The sequence below is a fragment of the Sylvia atricapilla genome, chromosome 1 (assembly GCF_009819655.1).
Source record: "Sylvia atricapilla isolate bSylAtr1 chromosome 1, bSylAtr1.pri, whole genome shotgun sequence".
NCBI classification, from domain to species: Eukaryota; Metazoa; Chordata; class Aves; order Passeriformes; family Sylviidae; genus Sylvia; species Sylvia atricapilla.
Genome location: NC_089140.1, coordinates 17,195,479 through 17,211,064, shown reverse-complemented (window position 1 = coordinate 17,211,064; position 15,586 = coordinate 17,195,479). Strand labels below are relative to the sequence as shown.

Genomic DNA, 15,586 nt, shown 5'->3' with positions numbered 1-15,586 from the left:
GCCCTAACCAGCTATTTAGAGGTATTGACATTTAAATGAAAAAGCACTATTTTCCAGGAATGCTGCTCACATCATATCCTATGACAAATTCATCATGCATGATGTCAGGGAGTTGCAACTATATAGTGGGTCACACCCAACATAATGAATTTAACTGTTAGAGTTTGTTTTCCTTTTAAAGGAGGTTGTTCACTTGGCTTCATCTCTCTTTTTAAACTATTTTTTTTTCTCAATTAAAACAAATCTAGGAAAGTCTGCCAAACAAAAGAATTCAGTGTCTTAAACAAGTAACAGTTTAAGGGCTTCCCCCCACCCCCCCCAATAGCTCAGTTATCTTTGATACAATTTTGTATACTTCATAGCTTGCTTAGAATAAACAGTGGAGTAACAACAATGTATTGAAAAACAGAGACTGGTCCCAAGAATTCTCCTGTGGCATAGGACAGTGAATATTCATGGCTGGACAGCCTCTGTGCTACCCGAGGGTGCTGGAATGCTGGATTTGGACCATTTGCTAATTTTATTGTTGGTGTGTAAGACAAATCATTCCTCCTGAGAAAGCAGCAAACTGTGGTTGTTTCTCCCTTTGTGCAGTGCTTGGGGCCACATGTTGAACACTACTGGAGTTTTTTTCTTTCAAAGAGAGAGTTATGACATTGCTTCCTCAGCTTGAATATGGACCTCAAAGTAACATGAGGTCCTTTAAAATGGACCTCAAAGAACAGTTCTATAGTTATTGGTCCATTTTTACAGCAGCTCTTGGAATTAGAGGATTAAGTTACCTGAATTTCCTGTCTGCAGGCTCTCACCTAGCAAGGCTAAATTAATCATTAATTTTAATTTTTTTGAGTAACCAATAGCTTTTGGACCACTCCATAGTGCTGTTTAGGCTCAAATCATAGTTCTAACTTGAGGCACACATATCCTGTATTTAAAACAGATGGACTCAAACTGCATGTCAGAAATCCCAAAAAATGAGAAATGCAGTATTAATGGTTACCAGTGAAAAAGCCAGGTATAAGTCATTTACCATTGCATTTCAAAAAACATGCTATGACAAAGACATGAATAAATCATATTGCTCCAGGGAATAAGCTAAGTGCTTTAAATCTCATTTCTCTTCCTTCAACTCCTACTTTCCAGCTGCTGAAACAAATGAAATGAGGGTTCTTGGAAAACAGATCCTTTTAGTAAACAACAAGAATCTTACTGCGTGGTCTTCATGCCCAGATGATCATATTTATTATTACTGTTATTATAAGCACACAAGAGCTCTATAACAGACAAAATTGTGTCAGACACTAAGCAAAGAGAGAAAAACACGATCCATATGACAGATAACTTAACAATCTAGGACAAGAAACAGCAGGCTACAGTACCAGGGGAGTTCAAGGAAACTGCACAGGTCAGCAAGATAAACCCTTATTTCAGTTCACCAGCAGCTCAGCTGTGCTTGAATTTTTGGTGGGCACCACTGCAAAGGCCATTGGAGGAAAGGTTTGAATACAAATTTATTTCAGGCTTTGCATGTTTCTGTGAATTTCTTCATGCTGTGGAGCCAGTGTCGTGGCTGGCATGGAATAATGAATTAACACCACAGGCTAGTACTTTGACTGAACAGAAGTTCACTCTCCTAGCAGCATCAACAAGACCAGCATATAGCTGCTATTTGGCTGTCTGCCCGTCTACAACTATTTGTGGAGATAGAGTCTATAGAAAAATTGTGTTTCATAGCTTGGTGAAATGGAAGTCACATTTATATCAGCACCCTTTAAACAGTAAAGAAAAAACCTACAAGAAATAACTCACATTTCATTTCTACCATAATGCCACTGCTTAGCCTGGAAGGATAAAACCTTGAATTTACTCATATTTTATTTACATAACTTTGCATGACAAGAAGCAGCACAAGGAAGACTGAGATAGTATGAAAGACCCTACAAGAGTGTAGGCATTCATATGGTCAGGTGTGCATCACCACCTTGAATGGGCACTCCTGGAAGAAATGGCCATCCCTCCTTGGCTTGGTCAGGCTCAATACACACCTGGTTCCTGGGGTGGACAACACCAGCCAGCTGCAGGCCTCAGCAGCTGCCTTCCTTGACTGTGGGAAATGTCAGATGACCTTAATAACAGGGTTTGCCACCGGTCTCTCCTCTAATTATGTCATTAATATTATAAGCATCCTAAAGCTGAGGATGAAAGTGTGGACTAGGGCTAGCATTTATCTAGGATCCTGTTAATTTGCATATATGTGAAATTTTCTTATCTGAAAGATGTCTGCCTTCATTAAGGCTGAAATTGTTTGATATGTTGTGTTGCTTGAAATGTATGCCAGTGAAAGGACTATATTTTAGCTTCATGGCAGAGTCATCACAGCAGCAGTCTGCAGTACCACAAAAATATACAAGGGTCAGAACATGCCCTCCTACAAAAAAACCCACCAAGAGACACTCTGGAAAATTTAATTCAGTGGTGAATCTCTCACATTTTTCCCACTGGGTTTTGGCCTTACTGTTTTGTGAGGGGAATGAGTTTACCCCTCTACAAGGAAGGTTTTGAAGAATTGTCCCAGACTTAGTCCCCAGGAATGCATGCAGAGCCCAAAAAGCCACCACGGTCCAAGATCAGCCACATGGAGCCCAAATGCTCCTGTCAGAGCTGACACTTGCTCGAGGCAGTCTATCAGAGCCATACCATCAGGAACTCCCTCTGTTTGTGACGATGCCATATCTGATCCCTTCCTTCCTGAATATAAATAGTTTCATTCTCAAGAACAGCCAGTGCGATATTCATCATAATTTCACGTTGCTATTTTTAAAAAATAGATACACAGCTTTTTCATGCACAACTTCCAACAGGAAATATTTTCAGTTTGTGGGAACATAATTCTTACTGACCAAGAGATTATTCATACCCCATTTTTCATGTTTTATGATGGTTATCCAATTTAATACGGATAATTTAAAATCACCAATTTTATAATTATGAAGTACTGAAGCACTTTGGTTACAGTCTTGTTATTTCATTATTAGTAACTGACTAGTGAATTTAAAGGATGTTTCAACTGGTAATGCTACTTTTTAGCATGTTGTTTCTGTTAAAATTGAATAGATTTTATGAGGGAACAATTCTATAAGAACAATTGAGTTTATTCACCTTTTTCATTTTGTTATACCAATGATACATATTAGTTGATTCACGAACATTATACTTTCAATTACTGGCATTTCCTGAACATATAAATACAGAGTTACATTCTTTGGATTCTGTAAATTTATTTTGTCAAACTTCCCAGAGAGAGCTAAAGGGTAAAAACATTATCATTCTGCGTGCATTTTCAATGATTTTCATTATATGTTTTTCCCTAATCAGAGGTGTTGGCAGGTCCCATGGAATACACACCAAAAGCCTCTCCATAGGGTACAGCGTCTCCAAAGGGTGACAGAAGCAATTCACATGTCTCATGAGGGGAACATGCAGCAGAGCTACCTGCAAAGAACTAGATGAGGCTCAGGAAAAAAAACACCACAGCACTGTTGAAAGACACTAGTGACACTCTGCTCAGCTACAGAAGGACACTGGCTTTTATCTCTGTTAAGCAGGAATACTTTTTGCATCCCTTCCCATTCACTTCCTAATTTCCCAATAATATATTAACATACTTCTCACAATTTTAAAAAGCAGTCATTTCTACTGGTGAATTTCTAAGTGCTGCCTAGCCTGCTTATCCCAAATTTTGGTATAGGCCACCACCTATTTCGCATTTCCATAAAGTTAGCGCTGATGATAAATGGAAGAACCAAATACAGATCCTAAGCTAAATCAGCCAGTCTGCAAGTAAATAAAAGCTGAGAAGGAGGCAGTGGAAATGCATGCTCTTTTGGAGTCAAATATTTTCTTTTATTTCAAGCCATAAGAAACAGCCTTTTCTGAATACACTGAATTTCTTAAGAGTATCAGGTACTTCACTAGAAGATAATGTCACCTATTATTAAGTGCTAATAACTAAGTGTAGTTTCTTTAAAATATACAGTGTGTCATTCTTTTGAGTAGGAAGTATATTAAATCCACATTTCACAAATCTGCAGCTTTCTTCCAGCTTAGATCCTTCAAAAATTACCATGATTGCTTAACAATAAGTTACAAATAAGTAAATACACATTCCTGCTCACCCACATGTTTCTAGTGTGTGTCATAGACAAATATAATATGCACAAGAAATAAAACGTAGAATCACTGTGAAGTCTTCAAAGCCACACAAATTTAGGAAAGGAACTTAATGTATGGGAATACTTGGCTTTTCACTGTTAATTTCAATTTTTTTACTTTATCCTTTGCTGATGTCAGATATGATGATGTCACAACAGCTGCTGGTGGTAGTGATTGATACCATGCAGAAAAAGCTGTGTTTTGAAAGACTGAAAAGATCTTTTTTAATCTAAACAATATCTACAATTCTATGAAGCAAAGGTTAAGCAGTAGGAAAGAAAAACATTTTTTCCTTCTATGCAAACAATTGCAATAGAGTGTGCTGATATAATTTTTGTCTAAGTCTTGACTCAGATGCTTGTATATTGCTTTCATTCTAGCAGAACACACGATTCCAGTCAAAACACATTTTTCTAATTCAATTGTAGATTTAATATAGTATATACATATGAGAATTATGTACTTGTAAAAACATACATGTGGTATCTGTATTGTGTGAAGTCTGTATTATTACAAGTTTGCACATTAAAAACTGGTTTTTATAACAAAAAATGAGTGCACAAAATGTTATGCAGAAGCCAAGCTGTTTAGAAATACAATCACTCAAGCTTTTAAGTAAAGCACAACATCTCTTTAATATATAGTCCAGAAGCCATTCCATCCTGAAGTTGTATTTATTAAGCTATCTCTAGCAGCCAATTATTTCCCTTTGTTTTGGCTAGGCAAGGAAAGATGTACTCCAAACATATGAAACAGTGTTTTATATGCTTTCTGTATGATCTTTGTAGAAATCTTAGTAATAATAAAAATTAAAAATAATAAATAAAATTAATTTTTCATTCTCAAAGTTTAGTTGAACGTTTTATTTCAAAATGTTTTGGGAATTGTACAGATGAGTTATATGTAACAACTTTTCTAAGAAGCTACACATTTAGTTGAGTATCTCCTTCTAAATAGCTGATGGTATCATCTGAGAATTTAGAGAGGCACTTCTTGGAGATGCATGGATAGAGAAAAAGGAGAAAAGAGACAGTATCTGAACAAGAATCTTTACACATCTGCAATGTAGATTGTTTTGTGCTTCTCTATTGCTGCTATGTCATGCTCCAGTTGTTTCAGCTCTAATTCCAGCTCTTCTTTATGCATCCTCTTGTACATGGTGTCTGTTATTACTGGGAGAGTCTGATATGCACGATTTATTTCCTCCCACTTCTTCTTCAGTGCCTAGTGCCATTACATGAAAAAGAAATACATGAGAAAAACTTAAAGTAAGAACATTATGTACATAAACTATTGATTTTTTTTAATATATTACATTTGCTAAGGTCACTGCAATGTCAAAATAATAGATAAGTACATTAATAATGTGTAATCATCTTAATGGGATCAAATTAATTAAATCCTTAAGAGTTACAATACTTGAAACTCCAGCCAAAATTCAGTAAAATTCAGCATAAGTTTCAGGCCATCTCACCAGCAGCTTAATTTTCTGTAATCAAGACTTGCTCAGACCACAGTCACCAGACTGATTCCACAACACTTCAACTTCTATAAACTACTTTGAAAAAATCTGAATAATTGCATTCCCCTTCTAATCTACAATTACAGTAACAACTATGGGCAATTTATTTATCATCTGGGCTAAACCCCCTAACTGTCACTGACCCTATCAACAATAATTTCAATAACTACTACCTCTCTTGAATGCTGCTGTGCAAAGAATTACCTTTCTAGAAAAAGCAAACCATATCCTCCATATATAAAATGTCAAGACTATAATTCTACATTAAAAAAATTAAAAACGCTATAATCCAAAACTTACTCATAACCTTGTTAAGTCAACACCAGAGACAACACTTTTATCCACCAACATACACTAAAAGAAACCAGACAGTGGTAAAAAAAGAAAATTTAAGTCTTGTCTTAATATTCTTCTTACAATTACCACAACTATTTGTGGAGGTGGGCGGAGCCCCGGCTGCTCTGCCCTGGAGAGAGCCAAGCTGAGGAGTCAAGGAAGAATTTCGCAACTTCAGCCAGAGCACCTAAGACAAAGGCAAACCTCCTAGCCACGGCGACCTGGCTGGAGACCCACAAGCCCCCTCGGGATTTTATGTAGATCTGTTACAATTGATTGGTTCTGTACCCTTTTCCTCCCACCCTGGGGTCCCATAAAACCCCCTGAGTTTCCTCTGGTCGGGAGAGGTTCCTCGTCCCTGGACCCTTTCGCTGGTACCCTCTCAATAAAGTACCACCTGCAGAAATTCCATACGAGACCTCTCTCTCTCTCACCACGACCGGCTAAAAGACGGGCTAACTCACAAGGGCATGAGCTAAGAGCACTGAGCTGAAATCACTGAAAGCTGAAATCACTGAGCTGAAAAATCACTGCTCTGCCCGATGCTGAGAAGCCCCTCTGTCCAGCTGAGGAGCGCCCTGACCCCTCAAGGAGCTGTTTCTAGCGAGACATCCTTTGGGGTGGCTGTGGCTCTCTGGGTCCCAAGCGGCGGACCCCATCCACCAGCTGGCATAACTATTGCTCTTACTTTCTCTCCTCAGAAGTATAATCATAATCTACACATTCTATCCACAGGTATGTGAGGATTTATTAGAGTTTATCCCGTGCATCAAATGTCCCCATGAAAACTACAGGGATGAACTTAATAATTACAACTAACAAGGAACTGAGACAGCAATCAGTAAATAACAAACCTATCAGTGAGAAAACAGTTCTGCAAAATGTCTTTGGCTCTCAATCCTGTCACTTTAGAGGATATCACAAAGTATCTTCAAAAATAAAAAAGTGAAGTTACTCTCTTGGGAGCAAACGTTTTCAGCTCTTCTCCATAACTAAAACCAGATTTAATTGGTACACTGATTTTATGGCAAACCGTGATTTCCAACCTCATGTCCTCCATTATTATTAAACACTTTTCTCACAGTCTGGCAAACTGATGAACATACTGAAGTTAAATTTAGAAGGCTCATTTTTATACATATTTAGCTTTGAAAACTGTTGTTTCTATTTTAGAACTCAAGGGCTCTTGTGCTTAGAAACTTGTCCTTTGATGACTGCAAAAACTGATTTACGGAAAACAATGAACTTTCTTGCCACCAGTAAGAAAAATGTAATCTTTAATATGAACTAGTATTTTAACAATTCAAACCAGTGTATTTATTGCATAGCAATTCATGCTTTTTGCATACTCATGTTCAGCATGTAAGTGTTGTTCATAAAGTTATTCCAACAATCCTCATATACAAATATCTACATAGGCTTAAAAACCTTACTGCTACATGTGAAACTTAGAGCAACAAGGATATTTATCCACTATCCTGTAATGATACTTGTCTTTGCTATCCAAGGCTGTAAAGTACTTTGATAAGGTTCATAGTCTACCAGGCATCAGGTTACAATTTACAAATATATAGGCATAAAAATAAATCTTATATTTTCATAAACTTTCATAAAAGAGTAATTCATAGGTTCTTTAAATAATTCTTATTTGTGTACATTAGTAAGAACTGGCTTGGAAATAATTGAAAACAGTGGATTTCAAAACATTAGAGCATCCATTCATCAAATTTACTCTATCCCTACAAAGTGGAGAGATCAAAAGCAGATCATGACTGTATAAAAATCTCCTTGACAGCTCCTCCAACAATGTAGTCTGCTGACCACTATTCCTAGAGCTAGATCACAAACTGAATATCCAGCTCTATATGGAAGTGTAATACATGCTGGATCAGTGAGAAATATGTGCTGCACTTATCAACATTCTCTTTTATTATCATAAAACCCCAACCAAAGTAAGCACAAGGAAGAGTTCAAAAAATGTTGGCACAAATTGCTTGTCTTTATTTTTGTAAGGTCATGAGGCTTGATTTTGGTCTCAGGCATCTATTGCCACGTATTCTTTCAAATCAGATAGTGCACATGTGTTCACTAGCAATGTCAATTATTTTAAAGGACAGAAATTCCCATATGTCTACAGCCACATACCCTGGGGACACTAATTCCTCCTGACAATATAACTGTATAAGTAAGCCCATGGAAGTAAAAATGTTCTTGAAAAAAATTTAAACTAAACACTGAGTTAATAAAAATAATCTAAAAAACTTTAAAATTAAAAATAATCTTCCAGTGCATTCCTGTATTTGAAGAATACAGAACATCATTTTAATCAAACTAAATGCAGAACAGTGAGCAGCTGAACTCACATGCCTTTTCTGCACATATCTTTTTGCTGCATAGTTGACTTGTTGGACCATTAGCTTGTCCCATGCCTTTCCCATCATAAAAATATCTCTTCTTCAAAACAGCATGCTGTTTTGTTCTTTATATTGCTGTCAGTGCACTACCCTCACCTCCCTCCCATACTCCTTCCTAGCTTCTATTCTCATCGTATATGCAATAGACCATTGTGGTGGACATTTCAGACCTCGCCAATTAACCAGTTCATCTTTCAGGCAAATGAGTTAGACACTGTTTCCTCTCTCTATTTATATTTTTTTTGTGTGTGAATTCAGCATCTTTGAGCTGTCCATCTATCTATTAATTTGTTCCAGGTGGCTGCTAAGAGCACATCATCAAGGGACAGACTGATACACAGATATCACAGTCATATAAGCTTAATTTTCATAAGAAATTTGTCTAAGAAGTGGTCAAGAAAAATTCCAGCTCTGGAGCAATATATACTTTTAAAATATATCTTTTATGCTCTATTTCTTTTATGGTATTAAGTCTCTTTAAAAAGTCTTGTGCAATAAAAACTGTATGACTGACTGTATCCAGAACAGCTTGACAAACAACAAAATTTTCAGTCATAGTTCTACGATTATACTGCAATTTAATTTTTTTTTCTTTTTTTGCCACATTTTAAAGCAAATCATTATGCTTTAATCAGTGAGGTCACAATGTGAAGATGGAAACTGCCAATAAAAAGAACAATATTCTGCATTAGGAAAAAAAATTGTATTTATCCATTAATAAGTGTCACTAAGTCCATATTGGTGATTCTGTGCTTTTTGAATTTTCACTGAAATTCCGTGTCATTAAGGTGGATAAGAACCAAACAGAATTGAAAACTGGATTAAAATTGTAGCTAGATCAGGTCCATTCAGTTGTATACAACTGTTCTACAGCTCCATCTAGTGAAAAAGCAGACAACTAATTTGTTTCATTTAACCAAGAAAGTATACTTTTATTATTTATTTGGACTTACACTACCTTGTTGAATATTTTGGACATGTTACTAATTACACTAAATCAAAATATCTACCTTCAGAATATTTGTCCTTTCTTCTTCAGATAGAGCTTTCATGGCTCTCTTCTTGAGTTGCTCCAAAACCCTGGCCTGGTATTCTTCCTCCTCTCTCTTCATTTCTTCCTTTCTCCGTGTCACACATTTTGGTATAACACCATAATTCTATAAGGAGAAGGAAGATGTTCCTTACATGTGCTTTTAAGAAGGAAACAAAGAGATACCTGTCATCCATCTATTTGCAAAAATAGCTTGAAATGACAATTTGTGCTACTGAGCATTAAAATCCTAAATCACCATGTTCTGGAAAGTGTCAAACATGATTATCTTTGTAGCCTGAGAAAAACATACAGGCAATTTGCTTCAATTTTTTCACAACCTTAGAAGACAACAGAATTTGGAAACCAAAATGTCTATTTATAAAAACTGATGGTTAAGCAAGGAGTTTGAAACCTGTTCATGACAGTGAGCTATTTTACATTTTTACATGGTGTCAGCTTCTATGATTGGAAACATTCCTTAGAGAATTTCTTTGAAAGGTCTTCCTGTACCCTGATTTTTGCTGAACATTGCAACATACAAGAATACATACATTAAAACTAGACTAGTTAAGAGGGATAAACTATTCCATAATGACGCGTTTCTGTGAGGAAAAATTAACTTCTGAATATCCCAGACATTCTTGGGGAAACACGCCTATTTTGCCTTAACCTTTGTAAAATGAGCAAAAGCAAAGCACAAATCTAGTGCCAGTGATTTCTTCTTGATGAATGCAAGAGGTCTAACATAAAAAGCCATGGTATCTATGCAACAGTGAAACTAAAATAGGCATTACGAATAGTATTTCCAATATAATTTAATAAAACTTACCTTTTTTTTAATGTATTTTGGAAAAAGTCCTGAAGGTTCAAGGAGATATTTATCTCCCTGTCTTGTATCAACACAAAAATGTTGAGGCTTTTTAGGTTCCCCCTTGATAACAGCAATTGCATTTTTACTTATAAAATTCTTTTTAATGTGAATAACTGGGTGGTATGTCCTGGGTGGCAATAATGGAAGCAATCTTTTACCATCCTGTTCTTTTTTTTCTGTGAATAGAGCATGTAAACATTCTCAGCAATAAATTTGAAGATATTTACAATTTCATATTATTACACTCTTCAAAAGCGAAAAACTATGTACAGAATTACATAAAAAAAGAACCCGACAGTATCTACAATGAAAGAACTGCCTGTCAATGAAAACTGTGATGTATGTTTGTTTGGCCTAACAGGAGTTTCATAACCTAGGAAACACTCTGTTGTTTCAGATGGGTTTTCCTGATATGTCACTTATTTGCTCTTAAGCACAGAAGTACAGGACTTTTTTCAAATGTAATTATAACTATTTTTAGAGGAGGTGCTCCTTGTCAGAGCTCTTGGGCAATAATGGTCCCATCCAGTCTCACCTGGGGCACCCACCCCCCTCCCCCCCCCCTTGGGCCCAGGAACCCCATTTCACCTGTCAGTACCTGGCTGAGCTGTCCCAGCCATGTCTGCCCCTGGTCCTGCTCCCAAGGAGTTTTGTGGAATCACTGCAGGGACCTGGCCTGTAACCCGACCTTGCTTGATGGTCAGTGGGACACTGACAGGACAGACTTTCCTCACCACCCTGCTCTGCTGGCCTGTCTGACGTGCTGGGACTGCACTCTCTTGGTGAGGTCTTGGCCCAGCCTGCATCGTGGCTGCCCTCAATGTCTGACTCATCTCTCTTTAAGGAAGAGCCCTGCTCTTGCTGCTCCCTAATCCTTGTAAACAACTTCTCATAATCCTTTCTCCAGAGAATATAGAAATTCTTCCATTTTAGTGTAATCTTTTCTCCAAGGCACCAACACAAATTCAGTAGTATCCTGAATAGTCTCACTTACAGTGAGTGATTCAGAATAATTATTTCCCATTATATTTCCCACTAGACATAACTCTAATTCATGATCATTACCAGAAATAAGGATTTGATTGTGAGAGTTGTCTGAGTTCATGTTCTTCGGCAGTAAATAAATGTAATGTCACAAGTGACAAAGCTCGTTCCTACAGCACCTGGTTTCCTTATACTGACCCCACAAACCAGTACTTTTGTTTTTACAATCTGATAGCTGGCCATAACTTAGTACTGTAGAACACAAACACTTAACTGTCTACTCTAAAAAATACATTACATTGCATATATTTTCTGTCTACACTTACTTGGTGCTAACTTGGGTTCCTTGGGCCGTTTCTGCAGAAAATCATTTGGAGATGGCACTGCAACTTTTGCTGGCCCCATAGTTTTCCACTGAGATTTATTTTTCTCTGGTTCATGTTTCCCAAGTTCTCTAACTTTGGACGTATACCTTAGAAGTTAAAAAACAGCCATAAAGAAGTTAAGGGTCAGAAAAATACTTAAAATAGTTCTTCAAAGAATATACTTTTTTGCAGTAGCTCATAGCAAAAGCTTAATCTGTTTTGTTTTGTACTCTCTCTCAAATAAAGACCATCATTCACACAGCATCGATGCTAAGGCTAAATCTAGTGCTCCACTGACAAATGAGTTTTCTGGTTCTCCGGTTAGCTTGCTTCTTCCTTCTGCTCTTGTGTCTCTGAGGTCAGGATTATCACACTTGGGGAAATAAATACCAAATATAGATGCTGAACACAGACATTCTGCAATCCAACAAAACCTAAATTTTGGAAACAAACTTGAGTAATATTTGTATGAATTCCCTTGGTACATGGTTTGATTCTTGGGGTGTCCTGTGCAGGGCCAGGAGTTGGACTCAATGATACTAATGGCTCCCTTCCAACTCAACATTATCTATGATTCTATGATTTATGCTCAAGAAAAGGTGCCAAATGTAGTCAAGAATTGTACAGCATGTCCTTGATCATCAGGTTTCCTTATTACTGTCCACTGTATCACTGTCTCAGTGTTCCAGCTGAGCCATCTGTTACAGACTCTTATGAGAGATGAGATGGGTGACTGCTCTGAAATAGCACAGCACACATACAGATACAATACTATCTTGTATTACACAGATAGGAGCTGCAATCTTGAACAACGGTAATCATTGGTGGGTTTGGTGCTGAAACAGCTGATGTGAAAATCAGTAAGGGCTCAGACATGAAAAGCTGTATGAACATGGTATGCACACACTGCTGTTTTGGTCTAATGTTGCATATGGCATGATGACCTCTGTTCTAATCAAAATCTCCAAAAGAAGTCAAACACTGATCATTAACTTGGCAACATCTTGCCTCTCTCTGAAGGACTGAGCTGCCACAGATGTTTGCCTGAGGAAGCAAAACTCTCTGCTCCTGAAGCAAAGGATCCCTCATTGTAGTTTTATAGTATGTCCATCTTTAGGAACCATGTCATATTAATTTATGATAGACAAAAGCTTATGAAAAACTGTGCTTCTTTTACAGAAAAAATGTGTTTATGAAAAAAAAAAACTATACCATGTTTTCAAGTAAGCATAAAAACAAAGGACAAAAAAGATTACATATAGTGCAACCCATTCTATGGAAATACTGAAATAGGAAGAAAGAAACCATGTAATCCTGGGCCACTGAATGTGTATCACAGTAGCAACACTCATAGAAGTTCTTGTTCATGAGCTGCAAATGTCTCATAAATGTATTTGTACTTGATCATAACTTTAGAACGTGTCAGAGGACTTAATTAAAATTGTGGACTTATTTTGTCTTTTGGAGATTTGCCCTCCAAAATCAGAGAAAGGATTATTTGCATAAGATTATATATACTTACTGAAATACTTCTAACTATAAGGAATGAGGTTTTTTGGTTTTTGGTTTTTTTCCTGTTAAATTCATGGCAAAGTTTTATAGACATTGCACAAACCCACCAAACTGATAGGTAATAGTATGCCTCACCATTTTCTAGAAGTGGCATCATGAGCACATGGGAGAGAAAAGCACTGGCTTTATGCAAATTTTGACCTAGTGGAGTTCACAGTCTCAGAATGAGAAAATGAATGAGAAGACACTGAGTTTGTTACATACTGGCATGAGGTAAAGACATCATTTGTAGACAACTATAGACTTTGAACAAAGAGATGAGGGGATCTGTTACCTTTTCAGTGACTTTCCAGACCAAGAAAGTGGCTCAATATCACAGAGTTAGAGAGTGTTGCAAGGAAGAAGGCATGGTTATGGGGAACATCAGAATCTAAGCTGTTCATCATTCAGCAAGGGAAAAAAAAGACAGTACATCTGTAGGAAGACATAAGAGTACATCTAATCACAATGTCAACTTGGGTTATCAAAGCTGGTGAAAATGAGGATGTTTGCTGTGGTTTCATAAGCAGTCCCAGTCAGTTGAGAGTGAAATAGATATGATTTCATTTGGAAAAAAAACTCCATACAACAAAATAGATTTTGTATGCATTATTTAAAACTGGTTAAATCATGCTATTAACCAGGTTCAATAGTCCTGTTACCAGCTGAATATTTGTCACATTGTGAATCTAAGCTGCAAGTGTGGTGACAACAGAAGTCAATGAGAAAGGGATTTAGTCAGATTATATCTAAACCAAGGAATCCATTGCCTAAACTAAACCTAATGGTCATGGAGTATGCAAATCTCTGAATGGTATTAAGCCAGGAATGGATTCCGTGTGCATACCTTGCCATATTGTCATTTCATTCACCTTCCTCTGTCTTCAAAAGTATCTCTGTCCAAAACTATATCCATTCACAATGAAAACAAACAAAATGTTAAAATCTACTTTTACACGGGAAAGACTCAGCACTAGGAATCTCACAAGTCTGAATCCTTTTACCTGAAACAGGATAACTATCTCTGTTCTAATGTGTCACTGATACATCTACTTGTTTTAAAGCTATTGAGTTACAACCTACCCTTTCACTAAAGATGCTCAGGGTAACAGCCTTTTAGTTGTACACGAACTTGAATAAAACAACATGTCTGCTTAACTCTTGGTAAAAGACCTTTTCTTATATTTTTAAGGCAAGAGGTAAGAAAGGGAAGCTAAACAATGTCAGAGGACACACCTGAAACATGGAAAATATGGAAACTGGAAAGTCCACCTTTTCAGCTGCTCACTGCACTGTTCTAACTGCAAATAACAATGATGTCCTATAATTCCTGCACACAGGAGTGCTTTGTAAATTATTAACTAACAAGATGTCATTGAAGACACTCAAATTAATCATCACTTCTTGGACTGTAAATCCTCAGATCACAGAAACACAGAAATCAATTAGGTTGGAAAAGACCTCTGAATTATCAAGTCGAACACCCTCTTGTCAACTAGACCATGGCACTGAGTGCCACATCCAGTATTTCCTTAAACATCGACAGGGACTCCACCACCTTCCTGGGCAGCCCACTCCAGGACCTAATCATCCTTTCTTGTGAGCAATCTCTTCCTAACGTACAATATAAACCCGCCCAGGTGCAGCTGAGGCCACGTCCTCCTGTCTAGTCGCTAATTGCCTAGGAAAAAAGACCAACCCCCACCTGGCTACACTCTCCTTTCAGACAGTTGCAAGGGGCGATAAAATCACTCCTGAGGCTCCTTTTCTTTCGGCTAAACTCCCTCAGCTGCTCCTGATCGGACTCGTGCTCCAGACCCTTCCCCAGGTTCGCTGCCCTCCTCTGGACACACTCCAGCACCCTGGATGTTAGTGACTCGTTCGGAGGAGGTGTAACTACGCAAAAACCAGTTTGTTTGGGGTTTTTGAAGCTGTTACCCGTTATACGCATTGCCTTGCCAGAAGCAGACACCCCGCCTGCAAGCGGCTCCGTCACACCCACATACCCGCCAGGTTTGCCGGGCTGCTCCGGTCGGGGCGGGGGGTCACAGGTGCCCTCCTGGGCACTCCGCGTGGCCATGCTCCAGCCGTGGGAGCCCGGGCACGGGGAATCGCTCGAGGGGCTCTGGACGCGGGGTACCCACCCTACCGGGGGGTTCCGACAGCAGAAGCGCCGCCTCGCCGAGGGGCTCGGGGCGGGGCCGGCGGCTGTTGTCAGTTACCGGGGAAACTGTCAGGGGCCGGCGCCATGAGGGGCGGGGCCTCCGCGGCCACCTGCTCCAGCGCCCGGCTCCGAGC

General features: G+C 38.2%; 1 protein-coding gene across 2 annotated transcripts; it reads right to left on the bottom strand.

Moving 5' to 3' along the window:
- Positions 1-3,131: 3,131 nt before the first annotated feature.
- Positions 3,132-15,569, bottom strand: ENKUR (enkurin, TRPC channel interacting protein). Of its 2 annotated transcripts, none has more exons than XM_066316074.1 (6): positions 15,295-15,569; positions 11,699-11,844; positions 10,347-10,564; positions 9,495-9,641; positions 5,267-5,436; positions 3,132-3,502 (listed from the first exon to the last, which is right to left on the bottom strand). In XM_066316074.1, exons 1-6 carry the CDS (start codon positions 15,366-15,368, stop codon positions 3,286-3,288), a joined length of 972 nt encoding a protein of 323 aa, XP_066172171.1. In that variant the 5' UTR covers positions 15,369-15,569; the 3' UTR covers positions 3,132-3,285. The 2 variants fall into 2 exon arrangements, with proteins under 2 accessions (XP_066172171.1, XP_066172179.1); XM_066316082.1 differs by having other exon boundaries at positions 3,259-3,492.
- Positions 15,570-15,586: the final 17 nt, after the last annotated feature.

Bases quoted from the DNA above. Each gene is read 5' to 3' on its own strand.
- ENKUR (XM_066316074.1), bottom strand. From the start codon at position 15,368: ATGGCCACGCGGAGTGCCCAGGAGGGCACCTGTGACCCCCCGCCCCGA. The intron at 10,565-11,698 runs GTAAGTGTAGAC...CTCTATTCACAG, and splicing joins GGAACCCAAGTTAGCACCAA to AAAAAAAAGAACAGGATGGT. The intron at 5,437-9,494 runs GTAGATATTTTG...TAATGGCACTAG, and splicing joins AAAGGACAAATATTCTGAAG to GCACTGAAGAAGAAGTGGGA.